The 21296-nt window shown below is 31.9% G+C and overlaps 1 protein-coding gene across 1 annotated transcript in view; it reads right to left on the minus strand.

The window, feature by feature from the left end:
* Window positions 1-6600: 6600 nt before the first annotated feature.
* The window catches only part of LOC108904977 (extended synaptotagmin-2), a 30348-nt gene continuing 15652 nt past the window's right edge, over window positions 6601-21296 (minus strand). The window contains exons 8-20 of the mRNA XM_018707717.2: window positions 20914-21034; window positions 18369-18539; window positions 18011-18096; window positions 9649-9697; window positions 9080-9169; window positions 8932-9018; window positions 8567-8878; window positions 8404-8515; window positions 8141-8324; window positions 7998-8090; window positions 7842-7938; window positions 7584-7727; window positions 6601-7517 (exon numbers count right to left, since the gene is read on the minus strand). Coding sequence (XP_018563233.1) covers window positions 7434-7517; window positions 7584-7727; window positions 7842-7938; window positions 7998-8090; window positions 8141-8324; window positions 8404-8515; window positions 8567-8878; window positions 8932-9018; window positions 9080-9169; window positions 9649-9697; window positions 18011-18096; window positions 18369-18539; window positions 20914-21034 — 1630 coding nt within the window. The 3' untranslated portion in view covers window positions 6601-7433. The remainder of the gene's footprint in view (window positions 7518-7583; window positions 7728-7841; window positions 7939-7997; window positions 8091-8140; window positions 8325-8403; window positions 8516-8566; window positions 8879-8931; window positions 9019-9079; window positions 9170-9648; window positions 9698-18010; window positions 18097-18368; window positions 18540-20913; window positions 21035-21296) is intronic.

Here is a 21296-nt window from a genome sequence, read left to right on the forward strand (position 1 = left end):
CGTGTAAAGTTTTGGGGAACGTTCAAATTGTTTCTCATACTCTTCAATAAGTTTAAATCAAGATGTACTGATAGATTTCTATAATTTACACAGAGTCGTATAATTTACTTATCTCGGTATTTAATTATAACATCTCTTAAGTAGTTAAAACACTGTGCTATATTATTACCCCACAAATGAATCTAACCATGCCTACTAAACTACTATCATAGTTCTCTACACAAGCGCGGTCTGATTGGTTGAGCCAAATCAGGTCATGTAAATTCACATTTATATTCATATATTTACATCAAATACAGTAAAATCACATAAAGGATTAGAAATAATACATTTTAAATATGTAAAAGTACAACGTAAAAGGTAAAAATATATTGCATTACAGATGCATTACAATACATTATATTACAATTATATCAACAATGTATACATTATACATTACATTACAGATAATATACACTCAAACGTCTAATTCTACACAATGTAACTGTGGGTACACATGTTGCAAGTGACCCATTTTTAAGTACAACGTCAAGAACGCCGCCGGACGCACGACGGGGTTCCCGGAAGCCGACCCCTGCAGAGTGGCGCCAGGACCAGGGACTTCTGCCACCGACTACCGAGCTACCTACGACCGACTTCAACCACAGGCACTCTCCAACGAACACACCCCGTCAACACGTCTTTTCATATACAAGTTTTCTATACACTAGTTTTCAATAAAATTATTTATTATTACCGTTGAGAGAGCGTTTATTTCTTGCTGTACAGCGAAAGCAACCCTCATTAACAAATGCATTGTGTGTCGTTTCATGGCTTTTGTCGTTATTTTTAATTTTCTGTTTCTTCCATGGATTTTATTCACTGCATTTAGGGGTAGTAGAAGTAATACAAACAATTAATATTAATTTTACAATTATCAATGAATATTTTTTCACAAATCGCTATCCAATTTTTGTCAAATTTGATGATGAAAAAATAATAAGTAGGCTTTATTACCGAAAATAAATTCAAATATCATATGACATAGTTTTTGAAGCTATATCTTCTATTTTAAAAAAATAACCCATTTAAAAAAAATAACCCTAATAATAATAATTAACCCTAAATAAAATATTAAATAAAATAAATAAATTAAATATAAAAGAACCCTAAAACCCTATAAATAAAATATAAAATAAAACCCTATACCCCTATAAATAAAATATAAAATAACCCTAATAATAATTATTAAATCGGTATTTCCATTTAAAATGGGTCACACTGTATAACATCTCTAATTCTATAAAAAATATAATAATAGAAAAAGGTTTCATAGAAAAAGAATGTCATAAAGGGACACTGGCGAGAATACCTAAGATATGCAGGCAAGCAGTAGCGTACACAGAAAAGAAGTTTGAGATGAGTGAAATTCAAATAAATACTGATAACAGCAGTTATGAATAAGTTTTTTATAGTAAAATTATTTTTTCCAAATAAAAGCACCAGGGATCACTACAATACTGTCACTATTAAGTGCTTTAATTATTATACAAATTCTTACCTTGTTATACGAACATGATAGAGTATCTTTAAAGTGTATCGATTACACAAAACTTGGCGTTTTCACTAATCGTCGAAGACCAGGCTTGAACTGAGACACGAAACTGAACCATTTTAAAACTCAATTACTCTAAATTAGATATTTAAATTAGAATGATGCACATAATACGCCGTAAATTTGTGACCTGCATTTCAATTAGAAAAATAATGAACAGATATCACTTAACAAACGACCTTATCCTCCAATTTACAGGCTTATTTTTATTGTGCCACAAAACGGTTTTGCTGCAAACGTGGGAGAACCGCGAACATACGCGCTAAAATAGGGTAATAAAAATTGCGTAAGACGGTCGTTGAATTGGAGCTAAGAAAGGTTTGTATTGAATTTTATGCCCTGCTATAAAAAGAAACAGATCCCACGCCCTGATAAAGACTTTCTAGTATTAATGAAAAGAAACAGTCAATTTGTAGTAACATCATCAAACTGTCACCGAAATATTGAAATTTCGTGAAATGTATGTAATGAGCGTTATTCCAAATGATATATGTTCACTATTAATAAATTTGTCGTTGTATAATAACAAATCTGCTACCCAAAAAAAAGGAATATATTTTATGTACGGAGTAATTACAATTTACTTTCTAGCAAGTGCCTAGTGGCATTCCCGTACTGACCTAGTCATTATCTTATGATTACGTAAGATCAGTAATGCTTGTCTACTGTCTGTATATAGATTCTGATGATTTTACCCGCAGTGCGCCTACAGGCAATTTCTTTGGCTGCTAATTCCGTTTGTATCATACTAGCATGCACATCCACTGCCCAGTGATATCGAATATACAGGGATCTAGAATAAATTCCAAATCCTGCACCTTCCCTCGTTTTAATCCGCCCGTGAAGACGTTGAATACATCCTCCACTGTCTCTTAATGAGTACTGTGTAGGGTCTATCAAACGCAAACTGGGAAGAAATACTGTCAGTGTCTGCCTGCAGAAGTGTCATCTTCCTGACGACCCCATTCCATAGGCGACTCCTAATTTCTCCGCATCCTATATTAGGTTTGAAACCAACGTTCTTGAGGCGAAGCATGGTTGTCAAGGCCACTTCTCTTAGATAGATATCCAAACACAGCATTACCTCCATTGCTATGGTGGGTGCTGTTCGCATAGCTCCAGTTACGCTCAGACAAGCTATTATTTGTACCTGGCTGAGCTTTTGTTTAGTTGTATACTGGACTTTTGACCACCAGACGACAGCCCCTTAAGATGAAATTGGCCTCATAATTGCAGTGTATGTCCACATGACCACTTTTGGTTTCATTCCCAAGGTTTTACCAACGATCCTGGGGCACTATTCATAGGATATGTACACCTTTTTTTAATATATTTTCAAAATGAAGATTCCGTGTTAGCTTTGCATAGAGTTATAAAATAGGTTACCGTAACTTTAATTGCTGTATGATTCTACGGAAAACCTCGTGGATATACATGTACACCTCTCTCGATTATCTCGAAATTAAATCGATTTTCGCATTTCTTGTCAAAAATATTTTTCGTATTTTCAAAGCTGCATATTTTCTAAAATAATGGATCGATTTTCAAAAAGTAAGAATCGATGTATAGAGAATTAAAAGCCCTTTCTAATGACCCCATTTGACCCCCATTCCCATTTAAAAAAATTTGGGGGATGGCACCCCCACTTAGGGGGTTGAAGATTTTGCTATGCTTTTTGTGCCAAAAGTTGTCCCCCTCAGAAGCAAACTTTACCTGTTTTTGGATTTTGCCGAAAAGTTCATTACTACCCTGTAATGCCTTGCGATACGTTTTCGATGGGCTACCCTGTATAACAATAAGCAGTAGATGGAGGTAAAAGTCCAACAATATCCAATGGATATGTACAAGTCTACCTTGAGGAATAATTAAATTGTTCGAGGTTGTTGTGTTTATGAACTTTTAATTTTTGACAAGCCAAATATTGTTTAGCCCAAGTTGTTATATGAGTGTTCACTTTTGGTTAAAAATAATTACTTTTCACTACCCATTTTGAAGCACGAATTCCTGAAAGTATAATTGAATTAACATTTCGAAAACAGTTTTTCTTAATGACGATAAAGTCTATTAGCTAGCTATGGAAATATCGTACCAAATTTTACGATTACAAAATGGATTTTTAATTCATTAGGTACCTATAGTATAAATTTTGAATTTTCGTTATTGTCGTTATTTACTTAATAGTTATTTACACCATAAAGGAGGAAAGTATTATTTACCAGTCGAGGATGATTTTGCGCCCGAGATTGGTAAATTATACTTAACTGCACATGGTGTATAACATTTTATCTGCTCCCACAGTCCTTTATGGTTCATGAAATAAAAATTAGGTTTTATTTTTTGACATTTCTTAATCAATCATTTTGACATTATTCGAAATCTTCCAAAGTCTTGGTTGTTTGGATTTTGTCGTTTCTAAGGTGTGTATAAATACATAAAAGTTGCAATTTTGCTGATTTTGAATTATTATTTCTAAATTAATGATATTCAAATAGAAAGAGATGCAAATGCTGCCTGCGAATTTTTATTGCCCGAGAAGGCGAAAGTGTGCTACGGGCGAGCATATAGAAATTTCAAAGAATGGTGCCTGAACAAAAATACTGGTGTTTCTGAAATGCCACTGCTAGCATATTTCATGGAGAAGTCAAGAACTTTAAAGTCACCGATGAGTTTGTGAAGTGAATACTCAATAATTAAGTCAACCATTTTCATAGAGAACGTGGATATATCAAAAGACCCCAAGCTGAGAGCATTTTTGAAACGTAAGAATGACGGCTATACACCTAAAAAGTCAAACGTTTTTGCAAGAGAACAAGTCAACGATTTTCTCGTTCAGGCACCCGATAACACATATTTGTTAATGAAGGTATAGTGCCGGTCTTAGGCATTGCGGGAGCATGCCGTTCTGATGAGTTATGCAAACTTACTTTGGACATCAATTTCAAAAATTTCGATGACGTTATTGTAGTTACAATTCCAGATTATAAAAATGGTAGGTATGTCACGTACGTTTACAATTACTTCTCGTCTGGGTTATGTTCCTCACCTAGAAATTTTCAAGAAATATATCAAGATTAGATTGGAAATTAAAACTGAAATTTCATGCTTTTTTATGCGCTATGAAGCAGGTAGATGTTACAACCAACCAATCGGTAAGAATACCCTTTCTATGATTCCTAATAAGATTGTACAGTTTTTGAAACTAGAACATCCTGAAACATATACAGGCCATTCATTCCAAAGAACATCGGCAATGTTACTGGCTAATACAGGAGTTGATGTATTAGCAATCAAGAGACATGGTGGGTGGAAATCAGCCACAATTGCAGAGAGTTATGTTGCTGACAGTTTAAGTAACAAAATTGAAATAGCCAACAGGATTCTTTACAATAACACTTCAACTTCAGGTTCTAGTAGTACGTCGCATTATGCTGTTTTAATAGATCAGTCAGATAATATTGAGCCTCCGGTGACTGAAATGAAGCGATCAAATCATTTTGAGAAAAATGTGAATTAGTAAACGCGGGGGGAATAATTTTCCAGATTTTATAAATGTTACTAAATGTAATAACTGTACAATTACTATAAATATTCATTCATAATAATTAATAAAATGTAATGTTCATCAAATATTTCTATTTATTTGTTCATAAAATACGCATTTATAACTCGAAATCGCTTTACGTTTTAAGTTACCTCACTTACCTTCCTTTGTCCATAACAATTTCCAGTTCTACGGTAAAATCCACTTAACTCCTTAAAAACAATGTATTTAATACTTTATTTACTACAGTGGAAGCAGATAAAATTATTTCCTTTTAATTTGACATTCTGTTCTTTTTTTAAATATTAATGTCCAAACTTTCATTAACAGAAAATATTTTGCCCTTACACTCAATCTGTGATGAGGTGTCAGTGACTATATCCTTTTTTTTATTAATAATAATTTCAGTATTAGACAAGGCGCAATCGGCGGCTTCGTATGAAAAAATTAGTGGATTTGATTTTTTTGCATATTCACCTCCGTAAGACGTCCCTGAATGAGGATCAAAATGTTACCGGCCGGTAACCTGGTCATAATTTGTTTAAACTAATTTTTTTAAAACAAATTGTAAAAATTACTTGTTTTGCTCTGGACAAAGTTTTTTAAGGGGTATTCTAAACAAAATAGTTCATATGCACTATGCTCCTAAAATCACCGGTTTCCGAGTTGTAAACAATTTAAAGTACGAAAAAAATGCAAAAACGGTCATTTTCAAGACTCTTTGATGTTACTAAAGTTTAAAAGTAATCTTTAAACATCCCTTGACAAAATACTGAGGAGTTATTTGGTGTAATTACATTGCAATGCGTATTATTTTACATTATGCAAAAAAATCAAATCCACTAATTTTTTCATACGAAGCCGCCGATTTCGCCTTGTCTATATTGAATTGTGAAATATAGGTATATCTGTCCGACTATTTTGAAGTGGAAACATTTTGACAGCAGTAAATTTTTTATAGGCAATAGTGTACTTAATTAAAAATGCAATTTTCACATAAAACATAATCAGATAGGTAATTTTCAATTTCAAGCTAATCATAAGTTTGAAGTCTACTTCGCTCTTCATGTCAAAATTGTATTTTTGGTTATCTGAACTTTGACATTATAAATGGAAATTTAATTGAACTATCAATATTTCGTTTGAAGCAACAGATGGGTGTTTTGGACTCAAATAACTCTTTGTAAAAATGGTAATTTGGTATCTTGACGAGAAAAAAGTAAACTATATCACCGTAATCAGACAAATGCTCTGAATTAAAAAAAAATAAGCGCTTATAAAAAAAACAAAAGTGTCTTAATAATGTCTGGGTATAAAAATTTCACCTCATTTATTTTCGATAAAAAAGTAAATACAAATGAATATCAAAATTCTCAGTTATTCGTTGATAATTTCAAAAAGATAGATAATCGAGGGCTATGAGGACTTTCAATAAAACTTTCATTTCAATATGCTCCATATATTACAACATTTAATTAAACAGTGTATATAACAATATATATAATATAAAAAAGTAAAAACATTGTAGAATATACATAGAAGAAAAATAATTTTTATATTTGTCAGCGTCAGATCTTTAAGTGCACTAAAATTAAACAAAATCTTTCACCTTTCTCAAGAGTAATGCGATACGTATAGTCAAGTATTTTTTCTATTTTGTTAAACTTAAAATAAACAACAGCTCACTACGTATACCCGATTATCTGGTACCTAAAATTAAATCAATAAATTAAACATATTTAGAATCTATAATACATTCTTTATGGTTTTCTATTAAATTTTGAAAACATATTTTGAAAAAATGAGCAAATAATTTTGTATCCTCTCATATTATTGTTCCACGTTGTTTAGATTACCAGTAGTTGTACGAAATACGAATATTTTTGCTGGTATAGAAAGTAACAAGCATTTTGATTAGATTGTCTTTTATCCTGAGCGACCTTTTACAAACTAATGGAAATTTATGGGTAGCAAACATATTTCAAAGTGAAACAACAGGTATGAAAAAATTAAACATATTTGTACGGAAAATTATATCTGACGGTTCTTGTATTAATTATTTAATTGAATTAATGACATACATACATACATATATGCATGCAAGAGCATATTTAATGTCGCTTTGCCAGACGTAAGCACATTAGAAATCACAAGTATAATATTAATAAATAAACATTTTGAGATTAGATCTGATATTGTCAAATTTAGACTAAAAATGTTTCGTGGGTTTTGGTAAGATCCACATTCTCTCAACAAAATCAGATCTAATCTTCAGTCAATCTTTCAAGCTCCAATTTTTTAGTCATGATCAATTTCTGGTTGTAAGTCGAACCACATATTGTAAGGCTGGCTCAAATTAAGTTTTCCAAGATCGATGATTACCTAAAAGAATTAAACGCAAAATTAAAAAAAAAATGGTTAAAAATGTGCATATTTTTATTAACTTACTTGACCCAAAATGTTACTGCTAGAGTAGAACAACTGTTTCTGTGTACCAACGGTAACTTCCAGTTGTTTCGTTCCCAATTCTGCAGGATTAAGCACGTACTCGAAACTTTCATCAAAAACTGGATTGCAGTTATCTTTAATTACCTGAAACAACAATAATGTGTATATACAAGATGTGCACAAATTGTAATAATAGGAATATGCTTGCACGTATAATATGATTTCTTATCTTAGTTTGAAATTTGTTGTTCAGCTTACCTGAGTTTTTCTCTTGGTATCTTTAGCCCTTTCAGGGAGTAAGTAGAGCTTCACATAAGGATCAGGTATGTTAGATGGATCTTTGATTGGAATATTCCTAAAATAATATTTAACAGATCAAGTTCAGTTCAGTTAATAGAGGTAATATATACTCACATAACTTTGTGGACAACTACAATCAGACGCTGCCTTTGCACACTGTATCTTAAAGTCATTTGGATTCTGCCCAGTCCTGCTTCACCTGCGGAACTGTACAAAGATTAACTAAAGACAGTTAGATTAATTATGTATGCACTTACGAAGTGATACTAGGAGTCCTGTGAAGCAACCCTTCCGTGTTATGTGTTGAAGGGACATTGCTGACAAGTGATATAGAACTATCTTCTATAATTTCATCGACTTCACCGGCATCTACAGAGCGTCTCTCTACACCTGATAACTCCTCTTTGTCTTTTCCTGTACGATTGGAGCCTTGACTGCCATCTAAAACAGTTAAATAAAATAAAAATATATTGTTAAAGAAAATATTTAAATGTATATGATGAGTAGAAAGTTTCTCAACCTTCGGACACAGTAGCAGTATCCCACTCTGTGGCAAATGTCGTAAATTCTGCAGCCTTTGGGTCATCACCCATCATCATCATCGATGGTTCCTCACCAGTTCTTTTCAAAATCTAAAAATCATGTATTAAAATCACTAGTCAAAATACATGTTGGACATTCACCCTTAAATGTATGGACATGACGACTTTGCTCTCAGGTCCAGATTTCAGCAAGGAAAACGGTTCCTTGCTCACTTCCAAATTTGTCCTGTTGCCGAGGTTCTTAATTTTGTAGATGATATTTCCGATTTCCGTAGAGGTTTTCTGGTCCATTATGCTCAAGAACATTGAATCATTTTCTGGGTTGGAAACCAAGAATGTAAAACCCTGTTCCCATACTGGGTGGATGGTCCTCATCAAAACGTTTGTTTGCTGGGTGCTGTTGCCGACTTTTAGAACGGCATAAGGGTCAGGTTTTGTGGACGCTCTTGCTTGCTACAATAAAATATAGTTACGAATATCATTACAAACTTTTTTTGCATATTTACAGGTAGATTTTTTGCAGAATCCAAAAACACCGTAAGTAGAGCTGTGTTCAAGTTTGAAGCTCTAAGCATTTGGGTTTCTTGTAGCACCTGAAAATTGTGAGCAACAATTGGAAAGAATAGCGAAATATACTATTATGTAATTACGTACCGCATCTAGATCCCCATAATTTTTGCTTAGTGATAACCAAGTCAATCTGAGATGTACCATTCCATGTTTGGCTTGTTCCAATGTAACCCACTAAAATTTTGGTTGATCAATAAACGTATTAATATTGAATTGGTATGAAAGAGAATTAAACATCTTTTAGAACATGTCATACTATCTATTTGTTTTTACTAATATCTGAGTAAAAAGGAAAATAGATATAAATTTAAATGAAAACTTGTGACATTAATTTTCTGAGAAAGTTTTATATGTATAATTTAATATTTATTAATATTCAGATATATATTAATTCCATGTTTAATAAGAGGCTACTTGAAAATACAATCCTTAATGACAACAATAAAATTTCGTGCTGGTCTTTGTTTAAAGCTATGGCTGTTAGGAGAAAAGTAGCAGATAATTTCTATGAAGGGAAACATTATTTAATTTTATTAGTACAATTTGGATTTATTTTTTTTCCATGAGAATTTAGAAGAATATTTCTTGAATTAACTTGGATCAGTTTAATAGGTATCTTTAAATTCTTCTTTAAATTCTATGTCTGTACTTACCATATCGTCAGATCCTTTGTTAACGATGTTTGAAATCTCGATGGTAGCCCTAATTTAAAAAATGTATTATTTTTATTGAAATACATACGTCACGAGTTATTAAGAATATATGTGGAGGTTATAGGTATGAGTTAAGCCAAATGCGACACAACACCAAGAATTTTAGTCAAATATACAAACTATGCACAATTAGCGTTGAATTTATGTGGTTAAATTAAGAAAAAGTATTGGAGGTGTATCTACAGTTTAATAAATATAGCAAAGCAAAGTCCTTTAGACACTTAGACACTTTTTTCAGTGTACATCGTTATAAACAGTTTTCTTGTATGTAATTATATTATACAGGATTTACATCTAATGATAATAATCATCTTTATTATATGTATTTTAACACAATACTTTACATATTGTACATGATTAGTAAAAAAAGATTATAAAATAAAACATAATTTAACACAAATATGTTTTTAGGTAGGCATACATACTGTATGGTCCACTAAGACCTACCACGTCTCTTTATTTTTTTGAGACACACAACATAATTAAAACTTTATTTTTTACATAGTGGCCTTCTAGATATACAGGATGATTCAGAACTTATCCAAAAAAAGAATCAATTTTGTAAAGAAAAAATCAAAAACTGGAAGCTGGTCCACTGTAAAACCTGACCTCGCATAATGCTGATTTTATATCAGCAAATTCAACTGCCTTTGCCGTTATTGTTATTATTAATAAAATTAATTTGTGGGTTTAAATAATAAAGTAATTAGTCCAAGCATTATAGAGAAATGCTTACAGAAATTATTACCTGGACAAAAAAAATATGACAACATAGAAAATTAAATTTTAAATTGAGTTTCTTGTTCTTTAAACTCGATCCAATATGGCGAACATGGTTATAGAAGTTATAGAAGAAGAGAAAAGAGAAGATTTTTAACGGATTTTTCGATATATCTCGAAAAGTAACAAAGCAATCGATACTTTCAAAAAATCAGTCGATAGATCTTTTTGAAACCTACAACTTTCTCGTTTAAAATTTTTCAATCCGTGCTATATTTTTTTAGTTATTTTAGAAAAACCATTTTTTTCAACTTTGCAATTTTTTTTAACCATGTTCGCCATATTGGATCGAGTTTAAAGAACCAGAAACTCAATTTAAAATTTAATTTTCTATACGGTCATATTTTTTTTGTCCAGGTAATAATTTCTGCAAATTTAACATTAATCCGTGACAGAATGCTTGGACTAAATGTAACATAGCTAATGTTACAACAACTGTTCAAAATTTTATCCATTGACGTGTAAACACATTTGGGTCCGTCTTACTCAGTTTCTACGAACTAACACAAATGCTGTCTTGCTTCACCATAATGCAAATGCTTCACCATAATACAAAATGTCTTGTTTCACCATAAATTAAAACGATATCCATCAACTCCGAGTTGTTATACGCGCAAGTCATTTTTGACACTAACTACTAAAAAAACTATTGTAAACACCAGAGATAATAGGTAAACACTAGCACAACGACGATTGTAAAATCGGATTTCAGTATTCGGAGTCGCTGAGGCCGCGTGACTTTTTGCGCGTATTGCGAATGACGCTAGAGACTACAGTTGTCCATCTATGTAATGGTTGAATGTACTACAACTTCAATAATTTTTTTCTCAGAAACTATAAGGATATTACAAAAATTTTTTTAAGATATGGACTCAATTTCTCATGCCGCATCTATTCCCAATTATTTTTGGATAAATTGTGAATCGGCCTGTATTTGTTGAACCGATTACAATGATCCAGTTGGCAATCCATGGCTTGCTGTAATTCTTTTAAAGCAACTTTAGAATCTTCTGCAATTAACTAATTTTTCATATTCAGACGTTTCCCAAGCCACCTAGATGTTTAAACTGAAACGAAACAAATTTAAAAATTTAGGTCTGTATGAAAAAAATATGTTGCATTATAAATTGATGAAATTTGATGCTTATGATTAAAAGAATGATTGAAAAGTGAAAAAAAGCGAATTCGCTTCCAAAAAAAGCAACTGCCTCATCGTAATTGATTCAGCAAATACGTCTAGAAGACTACTACGTATAAAACAATTTTAGAAGAGGGAATCCTGATTCTTATCGGGCCAAACTGTATATAAGTGAAATACTGAATATGCTGAATATGCCGCCCCATTAATCTATACAAATGTAGGTATCAATAAATGTTCATAAATGAATTTGGTAGAATTAAATAATGTTTATGTTTTTTAAATCTGTGGAGGTAAAATTAATATATGTTGTGTTTTCAAATAATAAGCTTTTTGTTTTTTAAGTGATTTTGGATGTGTCTTGATAATAAGATTGGATTTTTAAAGATTTCTGGTTATGAATCATCCCGTGTCACTACCGCATAAATAAAACTCAAATAGAGTCGTCTATTTATTGTTCTAAATCCAAAATACCAGCCGATTAACGTAGTTTGTGAAAGTTTGCACACTAAAACGACTTTTTAGGAACTAAAGATGAGTACCTGCACAAACAATTTTATCATAAACTTAAACAATACGAGCTTTCGGTGCGTCAATACAGTGAGATATTTACCAGTGCATTTCGTTAAATTTAGTCCAATGATGTAGGTTGGCTTTATTATTATAACATTTTCTAAAGTACTTCTTTTATAGAAACTCTAGTTTAAATTAGGCAATTTTCATAAGAAATTGTTTGTCATCAATATTATTTTAAAGTAGTAATTATTATTGATATACAAAGGTCAATATAGCTTAACGATATCTGACCTGATTTTTAACTTTTTAATTGCATAAACAGTGTTCTAAGTCCTGAAATGTGGACATACTTAAACATATTTTCAAAGAGAACAAAATATAACAGAACTTAGAAATGAAACTAATAATACATTTAAGAATGAAAAATATACAAATAAGACACACTTATAACAGAAAAAATAACGGAAGGAAATAAACGTGAAATTGTGATACCTTCCAAGATCGTCATCACGGTGACCCTTGTCTTTATCAAACAAATGAGTCTTCAGCCGGCTACCGGATATACATTCCACGACAAACTGTGTAACATATAATAAACAAAGTGTCAGCACAAAATCGTTGCGAAAGCTTCAAAAACTGCACAATGTGAAATTGGAAATAGAGCAAACGTGTCAATTATTTACAAACAGGGCTGACCTTCCCAAAAAATCATCGGTTATTTGACCCGGTATCTTCGGATCCCAGTCCCAACAAGAGCATGTTAAAAACTGTGCTTCGCTCGTACTTACAGTGACCTATATTTACAAAATATTATGAATAATTCAAGCTGGATGTAAAATTTCCATCTTCCATCTGTATTTTTAGAACAAATCCGTATGGAAATGGAAAGATCCCAAATTCAAGATATGACATACATAATAGCAATATTTAGTGAAAAATTAAAATATTTTTAATGTAGGTACAATGTAGTTTCTTACAACAACATTTAAACTAAACAATAAATTAACAGAGCTTGTTTTACTCACGAACTTTTTGCTTTGTAAGTTAAACGAAAACAAACTCTGTTTTGAGTTATTAAATCTAACATTGTGCACATGCAAAGCGGGAAAGCTTGAGGCTGAAGAGTTTTAATTTCGAGAGGTAAACGAAAAAGATAGGAGAGAATGCATATCGTCAATTAATGGTCGCTGTAGACCTGTGGCAAGATAAAGTGCGGCGCCTTTGCAACAACGGATTTGCGGTTCTAAAATACATAGACGTACGTCCATTCTACAAGTATTTAGCCCAATATTTTTCGTAAGAGAACGGACAATAAGATGCCATAGATTTCGAAATGTTTTCGAAACTAATATGTATAATTCAATTATCTATTTATTTTTCAATGTTAATTGTGAATTTATTAAAAAATAATAATAATAAAGGATCAAATGACTTTTATTTACATTTAAAAATAGTTTTCACTCGTCCTTTCAACTGTTTAACAATTACAAATATTATGGGCCATAAATCAACTAAAGTAAATTTGGTATTTTATGGAAACCTATTTTATTGCAGGCCAAACGTTATCGTAATATTTGGGAATTTTTACATTGTTAAGGCAATAAACATTATTACCTTTACAACTGAAAACTATTCCTGTTAACAGTACAGTTATCAAAAGTAATCATTTTGAAAAAACATTCAAAGCATTGATACTATGGCAATAAACACGGAAAAATGAAAATATTAAAATTTTTAACAGTTGGACATATTTTCGGATTCCAAATTTGAGCTTTTTAAATCATCTTGTACATTTTTTTTCGAAATAACAATCTTTTGTCTAGAAACAAAACATCCTGAAAATTTTATTTTAAAATTTTCCAGGGCCGTACTTGCGTAAACTGGCCCAATTGATCAAAAGTTTAATAAGAAAACGGTCATAATTTTCCATGCATATTACACACACACACACACCATATTACAGTTTTTTTACCACAAAACTTCCTCAAATGCAACTAACGAAGTTATAAATCGCTTGAACAAACTGCAATTTTGTCGCCGCAATGGCGCCACACGTTTGCCGCATTCCTGCAGCGGGCCCAAAAATATGTAGTACCAAAGTTTACAGAATATTTATTCTGTAAACTTTGATACTACACTTTAACGATTGCTTTACTTAAAAAATTGTTTGTTACACAATATTTCTATTACAGGAATTAATTGCAGAATACATGTACAATTTTTTTTTATTTTTGAAGTTAGACTGAATTACACTGAGATAAAAAAAAATCTTATTGAAATCAGGGTGGCCAAATGAAAACGAAACAGAGTCATTTTCAGGAACTGCGTCAAGATTGTAGAAAAACGCTCAGACCCGTCGATTTTAGATTAAGGGGGACATTCTTTGCTGGTATTTTTGACTCCGCCACTTCCATCCCCAAGCAAGGGTAACCATCACCCCAAAATATTTAAATGGCATTGGGGGTTGAGTAATATTTCTTTTGAAAGCTCTTACAATTCTCTTTACAACAGACTTTAAATTTTATAATTCCGCCCAATACTTTGAAAAAATTTACATTTTAAAATTTAAATTATGTTTATTTGCTTACTTACTACTTAGTTGATTAAGTGTTCAAACTGATGACCACCCGCTTCCATACAAGAATGAAGATTTTGTTCGAAACGTTCGCGCACATTCCAAAGCATTTCTGGAGTGATTCGACGGCATTCGTCGATGATTCTTTGACGCAAATCTTCCAGCGACGCTGCGCTGGCTGTGTTTTATAGATTTTACATTTTAGGTATCCCCACAAAAAGAAATCAAGCACAAACAAATCATACATTTATGGGCTATCCCCCAAAACAAAATTTTACTTTTTTTATACAACTGTGTAAATAAAAATAGAGGAAAGGCTCCCGAGATTCCAGCAGTTGTTTCTTATTGTCTTGAACTCTTTCAGTAAAAGTATAAATAGCTAGTAGCATGGAGTTAATTTTACAAATTTACGTATAAACAAAAAACTTTACTTTTAAAATTGTCACTGGTAGAACAAAGCGTTTGATAATATATAATTTTCCTAATTACAATTACTTTCAATTTAAAACTAAATGCTTATAAGTTTTCACGTGTCAAATTTGTAAATAAATATTTGGGAAAATGTTGTTGCGTTTGTAACGGGGGCAAATATAAAATATTTAGACACAAAAGCCTTCATTAAATAAATGTAATTACGGACCTACGTAAAATTTTTGTACGTCTTTGTAACTTCTATTCCAGGAAAAAGCGCTGGGAAATGACCATTTCGCGACTTTTTGTTTGGGCAAGCTGAATTTATCACTATAGATGCTAAATATTATGTGGGGGGGGGAAGATTGTTTACAGGGTGGTTAATTGTATAATTTTTACGTAAATCCACTTTTTTCGCTTATAACTCTTTTCCGTTCATTTCCACGAGAAAGCAGTAAAGTACTTTTTTCGTCTTCAAAAGACCTACAAAACTAGCCCTCGAGCGTCAAAAAATATTGATTAGATCAAAAGTTATAAACAGAAGAAATTTATTTATGACTTTTAAATTAAACATTTATAAACTGCGTTATTATTACCAGAACGTTTTGGCATCGCATCCTCTCATTCCTTATCACTGTCTAATAACTCACACGAAATCTGGAATCGGTCAGTTGAATAGTTTACAAGTTATGGCCTTAATTAACTAATTATTAGTCTGGACGATCCCGAGTATCTTCCACAATCGCACTGATTTCTTTCATGATAGATTTCACAATAATACATTGAAATCTATATATATTTTTTTAATTTCAAATTTGTAACCTGCGAATTTTTTTTATTTTTTAGCCTTCGTTGCGACGCACGCGCGTGATATAGTTATACATTATTACATATTCGGAAAGCTTATGAAAAGAACTTTAACTCAAGATTCGTTGAAAAACAACGGAGTTACAGACTGTCAAATATATTATTTTCAAGCGAATTTCGCTTTCTTAATGGCAGGACTATGAATATTATCGTCATTTTCTTCCGACTCGCTGTTGTTCGCTTCCCCTACCCTTGCGACCCTCTGACTTTTAACAATATTTCGTATACACTTAACATACTTCCACAAATAAAATATTTTTATCTGGGAAAGGACTCGGATTGCTGGTTATGACAGAATTTTTGTTTTGTCAATACCAACTTAATTTGTTTAACAATAGTCCGTCAACCTTGACAGTCTGTAACTCCGTTGTTTTTCAACGAATCTTGACGATTTTTTTTAACTTAAAGCTCTTTTCATAAGCTTTCCGAATATGTAATAATATATAACTATATCACGCGCGTGCGTCGTATATTTCATTTTGCAACTAAGGCTAAAAAATAAAAAAATTTCCAGGTTGCAAATTTGAAATGAATGAAAATGATAGATTTCAATGTATTATTATGACATCTATCATGGAAAAAATCAGTGCGATTGTGGAAGATGTTCGGGATCGTCCAGTCTAATAATTAGTTAATTTGTTTGTGAGGCCATAACTTGGAAACTATTCAACTTACCGATTCTAGATTTCGTGTGAGTTGTTAGACAATAATAAGGAATGAGAGGATGCGATGCCAAAACGTTCTGGTAATAATAACGCAGTTTATAAATGTTTAATTCAAAAGTCATAAATAAACTTCTTCTGTTTATAACTTTTGGTCTAATCAATATTTTTTACGCTCGAGGACTAGTTTTGTAGGTCTTTTGAAGACGAAAAAAAAGGATTTTACTGTATTCTGGTGGAAATGAACGGAAAAAGTTATAAGCGAAAAACGTGATATTACGTAAAAATTATACAATTAACCAGCCTGTAAACAATCTTCCACCCATTTTTATGACTGTGGAAACTAATATTTTATTGTACATAACATTTAGCATCTATAGTGATAAATTCAGCTTGCCGAAACGAAAAGTCGCGTCCAACTCTATATTTCCTGGCCTATATTGTGCACTCTCTTCTTGATCTGCGCATCTCGTAGACAAAATGGGTTTGGTTAAGATGTATAGAATATTAACCAATTCGAAACAGAGGCGAAAATACTCGATTATAATTAACTAATAGTATTTATTGTTTATTTCCATATAAAAAAATATGGAACTTCTTTTATTAAGTATTAATAAAAGGGCTATATTGACACAAAGCATCTTTCTAGTGAAACTAATATTATAAATAAATCAGAGCATAAAATTTTAATTTCTTATTTACAAAGCAATAATAAATTACTAAAATTATTTTAATGGTGTGCCAATTTCTTGGATTAGTGTATTTCAACTGAGTGCGCATGCCTATGACTGCCATATTTTTGCTGTTTGCGTCTAAAAATCGATGGTTAGTTATTTATAAATTATACCACAGATTTTTAAAAACGATTCAAAAAATAATCAAGGGGCTCTTAAGAAAATAGAACAAATATATAATCAAGTATAAAAAAAGAAGTACAGATATTTTTTTTTGAAAATGAATTGGAAAATGACTCTTTTAAAATCAGATTAAAGACAAATTAGAGTCCCATTTGTATTCAGTAGTTTTTTTATTTTTCTAAATATTATGTGCGATATTATTTGAAACGTGAACGAACAATTAATCCTGTCAAATGTTCGTACTAAAAAATTAATTTTTTTACAGACATATTTCTAGAAACACGTTTGTATAAATTTTACATAAATACCTTCTAATCTGACATGGCGACTGAAATTAAATTATTAATTTACCTGTAATACAAATATTGATGTACATTTTTAAAACCTTATTGAAAATTAAAACTCCTAACTATTTATATATTATACCAACTGAATGACCCTATCAAATGTAACTCGTTGATGTTTCATTTAAGTAATCTTTTTCTATATTTCTTACCTTCCTAGAGTTTCATCATCACCTGTGTCATCTTTGTCCCATAAATGAACATATAGCTGTTGCCCATTGGATTCCAGTATTTGGAACTGGTAATATAATACGTAAAAACAAATAATATAAAAACAAACAATAATTGCTGTTAACTTAATAAGTTTTCTCTAAGACAAATCTACGATTAGCTGTGAAGTTTGTGTTCACCTACTCCTACAATTTATTAATCAGCTTTGTGTTAAACTGCTCTAATTGCTGTCCTATTATATGTCTCAGTTATGTGTTTTGAACTTGTAACAAATCTATCATGCAGAAAGAAGGTGAGCAGCACTACAAAACAAAAAGTTTTCAATACTGTCACACTTACCTCGCACCAGTAGTCCCATTTAGGATCTACGCTGTTGTCTATCACTTTAGTTTTGAATTCTTGCGCGCCTACGGTTACAACTGCGTAGGGATCCGACTTCCCTTTTCCAAGGACGCTGATATCTTTTTTCATGAGATGTCTGGCCTCGATAACGTGAACCCTTAGAACGCCCTGGAACAAACAAAAAAGTCTATACATCTTTGGAGATGTGCAAATTATATTCAACCGGGACTATGCGGAGACAAAATTGAGATGAGCCAAATGACAAGAATGTTAATACATTTGTTGTAACTGTTAATCACGAATACGATAATATATTTTTTAAATTTTATTTTGCAGTGGATTATTAACTAAATTCGTTAAAATTAGAATCATGTGAAAGGCCACTTTCGTAAACTACAAAAACATCTACTATATTTCCTCAGTTATTACAATATTTCTTTAAGAAAAAATAGTAACTACCAAAACAATGTCCGGGGTGGTTCCCATGTCAAAGGCTTAGACGATTGTTCAACCATTGACAATTGCCACAGAAAAAAACAAATTAAGAAACCTACAGAAAGGAAACCTACTATTATCAAGGACGACTGGAGAAATTCAAGACGAGGAAATTGAAATTTTAAGTCAATTAGTATTCTTATGATGGTTATACCAAGTTTTGCGAGAGTGAATCAGAGACAGAGCTAGAAGTACATTTCCAGTCTACCAGCGAATAAAACAAAGACTCCTGAGATCTAGTGGACAAGCTAACCACCAATAAATGATTATACACTGGAAAGGAAGTTCAAAATAAGCAGAACGATGAAGTTGAAAAACATCCCAAACAAACTAGCCTGGATAAGTTTTGGATTGTCATTAACATAGCTTCTGTAGAACTCAATGATGACGCTGCTAAGGATGTTCCGTCAAGAACCTAAATTTTGTCATAGTACTCAGGTTCATTTCAAGAGAGCAAATCATTAGGGCTCTGGAAACCATTTGTCTAGCGGATCGCATTATACGATTTTATTAGGAACTGCCAAACCTCCGAAACGGAACCTGAGTAGAAAAGAAGTCGACAAAGGAAATGTAATCTTCATCTTGGATGCAATATAGCGTATCATCAAGATACAGAACCTATTACATGACCCAGCACATAAGAGGATTAAAAACAGTCCGGCCAAGAAAGTTGAGAATGAAGTTTATCTAAGAGAAACCGGATGGCATCCTAGATCTAGAGCATAGGTCTAGGTCTGTGGACGTCGAGTCACATCCCCATTAAGTCGAGAAACATAGAAAATAGATATACTAACACAAATATTAAACAAGCCATAAGAAGTACACATAAAAGCGAAGGAAAAGAGGATGAATCAATCTGCTCTTCTATAAACCCTTGTACCTATATATTTCATAGATCCTTATGTATTATATGACAATATATGCTGCTTCTTAAGAAAACATAGATAGTATCAATGCAATAGCCAAGTTAGACAGGAGTAGATTTTTCCAAGACGACCCGCAAAAACGATATTCTTCAAGGTCCTGGTGACAACAGCATCCCGTATAAAAGCATATATTGAGAGTGACGTTGGCACGGGAAGATCTGAAATTGCGGAGGGCAGGGCAGATATTTAATAGACCTGGAATTCTAGTTGTAGCTGAAGTTATGTAGCGAACCAAAGGAAAGATTTAAATAGAGACGAAGGCTAGAATTACTGCAATCTGGAAATGACTTTTTCGTAAAAATCAAAGATAGGACTGTCACAGGCTATTGACTTCAAACCATGCACCGGAACGCCATGGATTAAAACACACAGCGAATATAAATACCGATCAAAGGACTTAATCTATCTAATTTAACAATTTCTTCTGAAGGGAAAAGTTACATCAAAACGCCAAGGAATCTAAACCGACGACGTAATAACTTTCTCGGAAATTGTTAATTCAGTAAACACATAAGTTATACATATTTTTCTAAATGTTTTAATAATGATTTCAAATAACAATTGAACATTGGATTAAAGAATTATATAAGATCCTAAGTAATAATGTTCTATGAAACATATATTGTTTACTAGATCTGTCTCTAACAGTCATGGAAATATAGCCAAAATAATATACATACTATAAGCGTAATGTGTTTAGAATATTTGTCAAGAGACAATCAAACTTTTGAATATTTTTGTATCCATATTTCCTTTATGTGTTTAAGAAATGACAACTAAGACCCTATAATCAAAATATAATATATGACTTTCTACATAGCTTTATAAAATAAATAAGTAATACCATACAGACGATATCCTGTCGACGATATTTTAACAAATCATTTTACACATTTTTAAGCAGGTCAAATAAACTACATCATGAGTACAGTGATAGGTTTTGATAGTAAGATACTGACAAAATGGTGTACTATTTAAATATTAGAAGAGTGGTGAAAAAAAAATTGTAAATTGACATAAAGTTTAGGAAAGTATGCAATTTGCATTTCAAAACGTTGATTTCAACGTGAAATCGCACATCGCTTTTGCACATTTGTTTTTAATGAATTCGAAAATATTACCTCTGGTTCTGGCGCCTTCAGTTCAACTGCCTCCACTTCATCACTTAGTTTTATAGGGAATTTATTCGGCAATACCATCAGCGACGCCACTGTTTCAACCACTATACGTCTCAAAATGTCACTAAAAATACAATTCTAACATCACGAACAAAAATGGTACCTAGTAAAGATTCAAATGAAAAATTAATTAATTTTTTTTGAAACTGTATTAAAAATGTTGAGAAAACATAACTAAATACAGTATACACTCGATTATTCGGACCATAATGATCCAAATCTCTCTATAATCCGGATCTCTCCATTTCTAAGAGCATTGTTTAGGAGCCGGCAGATGATGAGTGCTCGATCACAGAAGTAGGTGGACATGAACCGAGTAATTCTAA

The sequence above is a fragment of the Anoplophora glabripennis genome, unplaced genomic scaffold (genome assembly GCF_000390285.2).
Source record: "Anoplophora glabripennis isolate ALB-LARVAE unplaced genomic scaffold, Agla_2.0 scaffold48, whole genome shotgun sequence".
Taxonomy (NCBI): Eukaryota; Metazoa; Arthropoda; class Insecta; order Coleoptera; family Cerambycidae; genus Anoplophora; species Anoplophora glabripennis.